The following is an 11270-nucleotide window of genomic DNA, read 5'->3' on the forward strand; positions in this document are numbered from 1 at the left end:
TCCGGTTTCAGGATCAAATAGTCAAAGGTATAGGCACAGTAAAAAAAAAAAAAAAAAAAAATATGCATATCCTACATAAAAAACCCTAAAATGGCAGAATGAGTGGTGGAATGACTGGTCTCTATTATGGGCACTGACCACCAGGGGGCAGACACTCAATGCAGGAGTTCAGCCAGAAGCCGGGCTCATGGCTGGTGAGTGCAGCAGCTGTGGTGCAAGCCTCTCCCACCTCCACTGCAGGCGGGCAGTAAGGAGCGAGGGGTCCCAGACTGCAGGGGTCCCAGACTGCAAGGGCCCCAGACTGTGATAGGGTGCAGGCCAGGCTGAGCGAACCCCTCAACCCCCAGTGCATGAACTTTGTGCACTGGGCCTCTAGTATATGTATAAACATGCATGTATATTTACAAATATAAATATACATAAGACATAGATAAATGGTTTTCAAATACATATATAAATGGTCCTCAAGTTTCTCAATAAAATAATGTGTTGGATTTCATATGCTAAAGTATATTTCATATACATTAAATACAATGTATGTAACACGAGAAAGTACAAAAAACAAAGACCTTTATTATTTCCACTCCTTACCTTGAATATCACCTTCATGGGTATTCTCCTCTCTCTTCTTGTTCAACCTTTTGTGAATCGGAATGATCTGAAGAAGAGTGGGACTGGCTTGATTTCTGGAGCCATCTGATGTCCAGGTAAGGATGGCAGGATAGTTTTAATAATATTGAATGAGAGAAAATGAATATTACAGTTATTTTGTATTTTATCAGGAGACTGGGAAAGAAGAAGTGGAGCAAGCATCCTTCATGTGAAGATGACTTCTAACACCAATACGCAAAATCAACAACAGTGGCAGGAAGGATGTCTATGCCTAATGACACCCAGTTCCGTCCTTCCTCATTCCTTTTGCTGGGCATCCCAGGGCTAGAGGACATGCATGTCTGGATTGGATTCCCCTTTCTCTTTGTGTATCTTGTTGCCCTCCTGGGGAATGCTGCTGTCCTGTTCGTGATCCGGACTGAGCATAGCCTCCATGAGCCCATGTACTACTTCCTGGCCATGTTGGACACCATCGACCTGGGCCTGTCCACAGCCGCCATCCCCAAAATGCTGGGGATTTTCTGGTTCAACCTCAGGAGCATATCTTTTGAAAGCTGCCTTTCCCAGATGTTCTTCATCCACTTCTTCACTGTTATGGAGAGCATTGTGTTGGTGGCCATGGCCTTTGACCGCTACATTGCCATTTGTAAACCCCTTCGCTATACCACGATCCTCACCAGCAAAGTCATCAGCGTTATTGCAGACATTTCCATTCTGCGGAGCCTGTACATGGTGGGCCCACTGGTGTTTCTCCTCCTGAGGCTGCCCTTCTGTGGGCATCATATCATCCCTCATACCTACTGTGAGCACATGGGCATTGCCCGTCTGGCCTGTGCCAGCATCAAACTGAATATAATGTTTGGCCTTGGCAACATTTCTCTCTTATTATTGGATGTGCTCCTAATTATTCTCTCCTATGCCAGGATCCTCTATGCAGTCTTTTGCCTGCCTTCCTGGGAGGCTCGACTCAAAGCCCTCAACACCTGTGGATCCCATATTGGTGTTATCTTAGCCTTTTTCACTCCTGCCTTTTTCTCTTTCTTGTCACACCGTTTTGGCCACAATGTTCCCCAATATGTCCATATTCTCTTAGCCAATCTATACGTGGTAGTTCCTCCAGCCCTCAATCCTGTAATCTATGGGGTCCGGACCAAGCAGATTAGGGAGCGAGTGCTGAGAATTTTGTTCAAGAAAGATATACAAACAGTCAGAGATCTTGAAAGATTTAAATAGAATTCATGTTTTGTGCACTGTAAAATTAGATTGTCTTATGTCTAACCAATTAGAAAAAAGGAAGACAAAGAAAAATATTGAGACCAACAACATTAATTATCTTTGAATTGCAGGTTTTATGTTTAATGTTAATAATATGTACAGTAATGATAATATTGGATTGGAACAGTTTAGTGTCTTCATGCAAAAAGATGAATTTAGACCCTTATTTTCCACCATAGAGAAAATTAACCTACAGTAGATCAGAGAACTAAAGACAAGAGCCTTGGTACAAGATTATATAGATAAGACAATGGCAAAAATATTATTAAATGATTAATTGTACTTCACTAAAATTAAAATATATTTTCTTTCAAAGATACTAATAATAAAATGAAAAAGCAAGCCACAGTCTGTGAGAAAATATTTTTATATCATATGTATGATAAATGATTTGTATCAAAATATATAAAGAACTCATAATTTAATTATAAACTTAGCCAAATTACCCAATTAAAAAATAGACAATAAGTCAGTTGGAGAAAGATAAATATCACATGATCTCACTTATTTGTGGAATATAATGGAACAACATAAATTGATGAACAAAAACAGATCCAGAGACAGAGAAGCATCAATCAGAGGGAAAGCGGGGGAGGAGAGGGGGGATGAAGGGGGAGAGATCAACCAAAGGACTTGTTTGCGTGCATATAAGCATGACCAATGGACACAGACACTAGGGGGGTGAGGGCATGAGCGGGGGGGTGGAGGGGCAATGGGGGGATAAGGACACATATGTAACCTTAATCAATAAAGAAAACAAAAAATAGACAAAATATTATATATGCATTTTTTAAAACATATAAACAATTAGTCAATAAGTACATAAAAATGCTCTTTATAATGAATCACTAAACATGTGCATATTAAAATCACAGTATGGAACAAACATCAGCTCTCTGTGCAATTACAACTTCTTTAAAAGTTTACATCTCTAGAGTACTTTTGAATAAATCTATATAACTTCTCCATCTCAGAGTCTACTAGAGAACCAAGGTGAAGATGGTATTCTTTTCTTTATGGCGTATTTTCAACATTTTTCTGTCATGCTTTATGGTTTTGTTATGAGATTTTTCAAAGCTAATGTGTCTTATTTAGCTTGAAGCTTTTATTTACTTTGGTCTTTGATTTTCAACAAGTTTACTTAATGTGCTATTTATTTTTTAAAAATACATCATTATTATTGAAATCTGTAGCTTTTTAAAAGTAAAGTTATATGCCTTTCATTACTTTTATAAAAAATATGGCTGATATCTTTTCAAATATTGCTTCTATATGAATTTCACTTCTCTTGCCTCATGTGATTCCAATTAAACTTAAGTGGTTTGGTTATTTATCATTGTTTAATAAATTTCCAAAGTTTAGAGTCTTAAAAGATCATCAGTTAATTCATTTCATAGATTTCATTGACTAGAAATTTAAAGAAGGTAAAAAGGGACTGCTCTTCTCTGCTTCATAATGTTTAGGATCTCAGATATAATCACTCCAGTTGTTGAGAGTGATCCAAATGACTGGTGGCTAGAAGTGGATTGTAGCACTCATTTCTAGGATGGTTTCTTTCTCTCATGTCTTGCTTCTAGGCTAGAATATTAGAAATACAGGTTCACCTGGGATCCTTATGCAGAGAACTTACATGTAACTTTTCTAATAGGGTGGTCTTAGAATCAACCTCTTATAAAGGTCCAAAGAAGTAGTCTTCCCATCAGTATAAGATTGAAGTTACATTGCCTATTAAATTCAATTCTGAGAAGTTATATAGCACTGCCTTCAGCATACTCTATTGATTCCAGCAGTCATATGCAGCTCCAAATTCAAAGAGAGAGGAATCAGACTCACATTTATCGATGAGTAGAGTGTCAATTATCTATATATATAAAAGCCTAAGTGACCGAACAACCAAAAGACCAGTCAACCAGTTGCTATGACAGGTACTGACCACCAGGGGATAGACGCTCAAAGCACAGGATCAGGCTCCCTCCTGTCTGGACCAGGCCTGCAGGGATCGGGTCAAAACTGGCTGTCTGACATCGCCCGAGGGGTCCCAGATTGTGAGAGGCCGCAGGCCAGGCCGAGGAGCCCCTCAGGGGCCTCTAGTCTATCTATCTATCTATGTATATATAAAGAGCAAGGGGTCATCACATCTGAAACAACTGAACGGATGACTGAACAGGCTGAGTGGGGCAACAAGGCCGTCAGGGGGTTTAGTGAGGGACAACCAAACGACTGAGCAGCAGGCTGTGTGGGGCGACCAGGCCCTCAGGAGGGTTAGTGTGGGACGACCAAACGACTGAACAGCAAGCTGCGTGGGGGGATCAGGCTGGCGGGGGCGGGGGGGGCGGGCAGTTGTGGGCAACCAGGCCAGCAGGGGGGGCAGTTAGGGGAAACCAGGCTGGTGGGTGGGGGTGCAGTGGGGGTGACCAGGCCAGCAGGGGAGGTTGTTGGGGGCAATTAGGCTGGCAGCAAGGGGGTAGTGAGATGCAACTAGGTCAGTGGGGGTGACAGTTGGGAGAAACCAGGCTGGCGGGGGGGGGGGTGTCAGTTAGGGGCGACCAGGCTGGCAGAGGGGGGAAGTTGGGGTTGAGCAGGCTGGCAGAGGGGTGCAGTTGGGGCGATCAGACCAATAGGGGGTGACAATTGGGGGCAACCAGCCACCAGGGGGGCAGTTGGGGGCAATCAGGCAGGCAAAGTAGGTGAGCGGTTAGGAACCAACTATCCCAGATTACGAGAGGGATGTCCGACTGCCAGCAGTCACTCCTAACTGCCCCCCACCGCCAGCCTGCAGTCGGGGGGGCAGTCGGACATCCCCTAAGGGGTCCCAGATCGAAGATGGTGTAGGCCGGGCTGAGGGACACCCCACCCCCACCCCAGTGCATGAATTACATGCACCGAGCCACTAGTATATCAATAAAAGAAACCATTTGACACTTCTAACATTCTGCGTGGAAATCATTTTAGCTAAATCCAGTTCATTATAAGTGTTTTCTATTTTCCATGTTACTGAAGGCAACAGTTTGGCCAAACTTGATATCTGGATATGAAAACTATCCCCTTTCTTAAGCTGTTAATTCCACCTTTCTCATTTTTCTTCTGTCCTCACCTTCATTCTCCTCGAGGTCCATCAGTCTTTCTTTCTATGCATGGCTTTCAAAGAAATAACACATGTTTTGGGTTCATTAAAATGGAACCTAATTTAAGGTAGAAAGTTTTTTCTTGGTTTTCTATTCTTGCGTATAAGAAATGCCAAAATTTAAGTGTATAAAACAACAAATCAAATATTTTATTATGTTTACAGATTCTATAAGTCAGGAATTCAGAAAAAGCACACCAAGGAAGACTCATTTTTTTCAACAAAACATAGCATCTCGGTTGGGGTAGCTCTAATGGATGAAATCAATTTAAATAATTTAGAGATTGCAATATGTGGGGTAGGTGATCCAAAGCTAGTTTCTTGACTGATATGTCTGGGCCTAGGCTCAGCTAAGACTCTTATCTGGAGCTTAACTTTGCAAGATTCCTTGAGACTGAGTGGTTTCTCTCTGTCCTGGTAATTAGCCTCTTTCCTTGCTCATATAATCATTAAACAACTGGTGGGGTAATCATGAGTAAGAAGTTAGCTCACCTTATTGAGCTTTCCTATCTCTAAAATCTTGGGTTATCACATGACATTTTTGTTGCTTTATCTGGTCTTTCACCTAAATAGTTCATGAGGAGTGGGGCAAAGGAATAATAGGCATATCAAATTTAGGCTATGACAGAGATGATGTAGAACAAAGAGGGAAGACTGATGGGACATATCATTGAAGAAGGCAGATAATCATTTAAATCAGGAATTTAAATGTTAATCAGGAATTTAGGTTTTTAAGTAGGAAAGCAGAAAAGCTACATTGTCATTGGAAAAAATAGAGAGCTGGTGACTCTTGCCCAAGAGTGCCAGTGTAGGGAGGAAGAACTCTCCAGTGAATATTACTTCGTCTCTGTCAGAAACCCAGGGAGACTACAGTCCCCATCCAACTGGACGCAGGGCCACCGCACCAATATAAATGCCTATTCGTTGCCAGCAAGGTGTGGACCCAGAGAGAGGTCAGATTATATTTTCAAGCGCTGTCCTCTCAGAGACATTTGGAAAGCAAGGTAAGACTGTTATTTGTAGTTAGGGTTGTGGAAAATTGGGAATGAGTTCATGCTAAGTTAGAATAGAGTGAGGAAAAGAAAATAAGTGTGTAACACAGCATTGGAAAAAGGATAAAAAGAATACACAGGCAAGCTTTGGGCATTACAAATTTTATACCATAAATTTTCATGGCAACATATATTCACATCCGTAGTCCCACACATACAACAGCAGGTGAGATACAGAAGAAAACTCTATATCAGTTCATTTATTTTTTTCAACTTTATGTTAGGTACAACATCAAGAGACCAAGGACTATGGTTTCCTGGCACCTAGCACATTTTCAGACCTACTAAATGAGATAAGCAGGTATGTTTGTGAACAGACAAATTGACTGAATAAATTATGAAGCATAACTGTGACTACTAATAAAGTTTTTTATATTTTGTTTTGTTTTGTTTTATTTTATTAGGACTCAGGACCAAGGTAAAAAGTTAACTGAGAAATAAGATAACATGTAATAGTGCAGGTCTTTTCCTAGTAGCATACCACTATGCCATGGGACTATGAATTAGGCAGAGATAAGATGAAAGGTGGAGGGTACGGATTTCAATATTGGTATTACTTACATTGTGGGTCAGATTTTTCTTTGTGTTGTTGTGTTTTGTTTTGTTTTTTTTTTTTTGGGGGGGGAGGGATGCTCTGTGCATTGTAGGATGTTTAGCAACATCCCTGGCATCTAGACATCAGTAACACTTCCTTTAAGTTGTGATAATAAAAAAATGTTTCCTGGCATTCCTAAATATACCCAAGGGGAAAACAATCAATCCTGATGCAAACCGCTGGTATAAAGAATCTCTTCTTGTTATCTTTATCAGGTAGAGGACTTGAAATGGTGTTAATGTACACTGGAGTAGCTGAGGTGGAGGTGTGGAATATAGTGGAGTACCAACATGATGCAAAACCGAGAGAATGACTGTCTGATATAAGTTCATTACAGAACATTAGAAACCATGATCTCAAAGAGGAGAAGCTGGGGCCCAGTCTCATCATTGTGCCTGGCAAAGATCTGAGGTTGTATACATCTATTTTGATGGGATAGATTGGTTTTTACCTATGAAATGAGTAAGTAACTGGTTGGTTTGCTCATTGGTAACTGATCAATTATGTGTAACACTCCTGGAAATTCAGAGGTGAGAATAGGAAAGAGCTTTCTTCTGTGGATAAAACCATAATAATTCTACCACCACATACTCTAGCTCATTTGGGTGACAGTTTTCACTGAAAGATAGGGCCATTAATCTCCAGAATCTAGAGAAGGTTGCACACATCACAGAGTCCAGCTCTTAAAGGACAAACCTATGGACTCACCTTTCAGGGTAGGGCCCATGATAATTTTAGTTCCTGTTTTTAAAACACACATTCATTTCTAGCTGCAATAAACTTCTTGTGCTTCTTTGTAAAATATAGTTTTTGATCCATTTCATATCCTACATAAAGTTTATTTTGTTCAAATCCATACCCACAGTATTTCCTTTGTTTTTCTACCATCATGCAACATTTTATTAAAATTTCATCTTTATATCACCCTCATCACAGTGTGAGAGTATTGGCCAAGTCTTATTCAAATTTTCTATCTAAATTTCTACCCAATGTCTCATCCCTTCTTTCTGTTACTCCTGATAGGCCCCAGAGGGGCCACATTTTTTGCTACAGGATGGTCCTATAGCAAAAGGAGGCTTTTTCTGTGCATCTGTCTCTGATGGGTACTACTCAAATATGAACTCCCCCAATTTCCAGGCAACTAGCCCCATACACTATCATTTCCACACTGCTTTCAAAATTGCTTCCATTTAGGAAGTTAGCCAATAAACAACTTCCCTTTCTTGATTGTCTTAAAATATGAACTCAGGATAAATAAATCCAGGAATTTGCCACTCAAGCTATATAAAGAACCATTTAACAAATTCCTTTTTCATTTAGTACTTAAAGGAGACATTCAGGAAAACATCAAGATTGGGATAGAGCTATGGTCGGCAAACTGGCTTGCGAGCCACATGCGACTCTTTGGCCCCTTGAGTGTGGCCCTTCCTAAGCCTTAGGAGTACCCTAATTAAGTTAACAACAATGTACCTTCCTATATAGTTTAAGTTTAACAAATGTGGCTCTCAAAAGAAATTTCAATCGTTGTACTGTTGATATTTGGCTGTGTTGACTAATGAGTTTGCCGACCACTGGGATAGAGTATAGCTTTACTAAACTCTAATCTAAAGGGTATCCAAGGTGACACCTCCTTTTCCATGTATAATTGAGTTAGATGGACTTGAATATGGGAGCTAAAAAAAATGCAAAACTCTTTAGGTAGCCCTGATTACACTTCCCAAGAAAGCTTCTTAAATTAATTTAAGTTTTTGTTTGTTCAATGGAAAATGAGACCATTTCAATTTAGAATATTGTATACTGGTAAATCAAAGTTTGCCCTAACTTTAAAAGCCCCTGTGCAACATGTCTTCATTTTCTTGTCTTTATTCATGATCCAAAATATTTTGGATGAAGATGGCTGTTGGACTATCTAGTTAAGTTGGAAACTATGTTACTAATCACCTGGTGTATGCTGGATGTTGTTATGAATTTTCTCTGACTCAGTCATTTAAGAAACATTGTTTTCTGAGAATTTGTATGTGTGATGCGGTTTTAGGTGTATGAATAAACAAAAGTAAATTTTCAGCCTCCGTTTTCAGGATCAAATATTCAAAGGTATAGGCACAGTAAAAAAAAAAATATGCATATCCTACATAAAAAACCCTAAAATGGCAGAAAGACTGGTGGAATAACCGGCCTCTATTACGTGCACTGACCACCAGGGGGCAGACACTCAATGCAGGAGTTCAGCCAGAAGCCGGGCTCATGGCTGGCGAGTGCAGCAGCTGTGGTGCGAGCCTCTCCCACCTCCACTGCAGGCGGGCAGTAAGGAGCGAGGGGTCCCAGACTGCAGGGGTCCCAGACTGCAAGGGCCCCAGACTGTGATAGGGTGCAGGCCAGGCTGAGGGAACCCCTCAACCCCCAGTGCATGAACTTTGTGCACTGGGCCTCTAGTATATGTATAAACATGCATGTATATTTACAAATATAAATATACATAAGACATAGATAAATGGTTTTCAAATACATATATAAATGGTCCTCAAGTTTCTCAATAAAATAATGTGTTGAATTTCATATGCTAAAGTATATTTCATATACATTAAATACAATGTATGTAACACCAGAAAGTACAAAAAACAAAGACCTTTATTATTTCTACTCCTTACCTTGAATATCAACTTCATGGGTATTCTCCTCTCTCTTCTTGTTCAGCCTTTTGTGAATCGGAATGATCTGAGGAAGAGTGGGACTGGCTTGATTCCTGGAGCCATCTGATGTCCAGGTAAGGATGGCAGGATAGTTTTAATAATATTGAATGAGAGAAAATGAATATTACAGTTATTTTGAATTTTATCAGGAGACTGGGAAAGAAGAAGTGGAGCAAGCATCCTTCATGTGAAGATGACATCTAACACCAATACGCAAAATCAACAACAGTGGCAGGAAGGATGTCTATGCCTAATGACACCCAGTTCCATCCTTCCTCATTCCTTTTGCTGGGCATCCCAGGGCTAGAGGACATGCATGTCTGGATTGGATTCCCCTTTCTCTTTGTGTATCTTGTTGCCCTCCTGGGGAATGCTGCTGTCCTGTTCGTGATCCGGACTGAGCATAGCCTCCATGAGCCCATGTACTACTTCCTGGCCATGTTGGACACCATCGACCTGGGCCTGTCCACAGCCACCATCCCCAAAATGCTGGGGATTTTCTGGTTCAACCTCAGGAACATATCTTTTGAAAGCTGCCTTTCCCAGATGTTCTTCATCCACTTCTTCACTGCTATGGAGAGCATTGTGTTGGTGGCCATGGCCTTTGACCGCTACATTGCCATTTGTAAACCCCTTCGCTATACCATGATCCTCACCAGCAAAGTCATCAGCGTTATTGCAGGCATTTCCATTCTGCGGAGCCTGTACATGGTGGGCCCACTGGTGTTTCTCCTCCTGAGGCTGCCCTTCTGTGGGCATCATATCATCCCTCATACCTACTGTGAGCACATGGGCATTGCCCGTCTGGCCTGTGCCAGCATCAAACTGAATATAATGTTTGGCCTTGGCAACATTTCTCTCTTATTATTGGATGTGCTCCTAATTATTCTCTCCTATGCCAGGATCCTCTATGCAGTCTTTTGCCTGCCTTCCTGGGAGGCTCGACTCAAAGCCCTCAACACCTGTGGATCCCATATTGGTGTTATCTTAGCCTTTTTCATACCTGCCTTTTTCTCTTTCTTGACACATCGCTTTGGCTATAATATTCCCCAATATGTCCATATTCTTTTAGCCAATCTATATGTGGTAGTTCCTCCAGCCCTCAATCCTGTAATCTATGGGGTCCGGACCAAGCAGATTAGGGAGCGAGTTTTAAGGATTTTTTAAAAAGATGGTTAAAAATTGGTAGTCTTAGAATGCTTTATTGTTCATATTTTCTCTATATGCTCATTAGAAGGGGTTTAAAGGGAGGGAACAAAGGCAAATAATCCTTTGAGTTTAAGGATAATAATGAATTTGTTGATGATAATTTCATAATTTTAAGGTTCGCATCTTTTAGAAAGGTTTATGTTTATACTGATAATCAGATTGCCTTATAATGTAGTTATTATAGTCACAACTTTTCAAGTGAAAACTTGATATTTAGTTGTTATATATATGTAATTATATAATTGTATATAATTCATCTGAAAATCCAGCTGTTAGTGGGAGGTAGATTATTAAATAGGGTCGTTTTTAAATTGGTCCACTTTCTGAATCACTGAAGAAAATATGAAAGTAGCAGAATGAAATTTGCTCAGGGTTGTAGGTAATTTTGGTGACAGAATACCCAAACTAATAGCAATGACATTATTTAACTCATTAGCATATACTGTTCTAAATAATTTGCTGACTTTAGCACATCTATTTTGTATGTGAATTCTATGATGTGGTTACTCTTAGTATTTGTATTTTCATACGAGTAAAGTGTGGATCAGAAGATCCTTCATAACAAACTATTATCCAGATTTTGGCTCCTGGCACCTACAGAAAGAGAAGAAGGCATACATTTAGAAACAAATAAAGAGAGCAGGGAATAATTGTGCATAATTCTAAAATATATATTCATTAAATGAATATTAATGATAGATGAAAATACAGAA

The 11270-nt window shown here is 40.2% G+C and overlaps 2 protein-coding genes across 2 annotated transcripts; both read left to right on the plus strand.

The window, feature by feature from the left end:
• Nucleotides 1-873: 873 nt before the first annotated feature.
• On the plus strand, nucleotides 874-1845 carry LOC308525450 (olfactory receptor 52E8-like; the record flags this gene model as incomplete). Its single annotated transcript, XM_081100270.1, has 1 exon — nucleotides 874-1845. The coding sequence occupies one exon, from the start codon at nucleotides 874-876 to the stop codon at nucleotides 1843-1845; it is 972 nt and encodes a 323-aa protein (XP_080956396.1).
• A 7743-nt stretch (nucleotides 1846-9588) lies between these two features.
• Nucleotides 9589-10515, plus strand: LOC308524137 (olfactory receptor 52E8; the record flags this gene model as incomplete). The annotated part of the gene is made up of 1 exon (XM_081098285.1): nucleotides 9589-10515. The coding sequence occupies one exon, from the start codon at nucleotides 9589-9591 to the stop codon at nucleotides 10513-10515; it is 927 nt and encodes a 308-aa protein (XP_080954411.1).
• Nucleotides 10516-11270: the final 755 nt, after the last annotated feature.

Source organism: Myotis nattereri (assembly GCF_964212035.1).
Source record: "Myotis nattereri genome assembly, chromosome: 9".
NCBI classification, from domain to species: domain Eukaryota; kingdom Metazoa; phylum Chordata; class Mammalia; order Chiroptera; family Vespertilionidae; genus Myotis; species Myotis nattereri.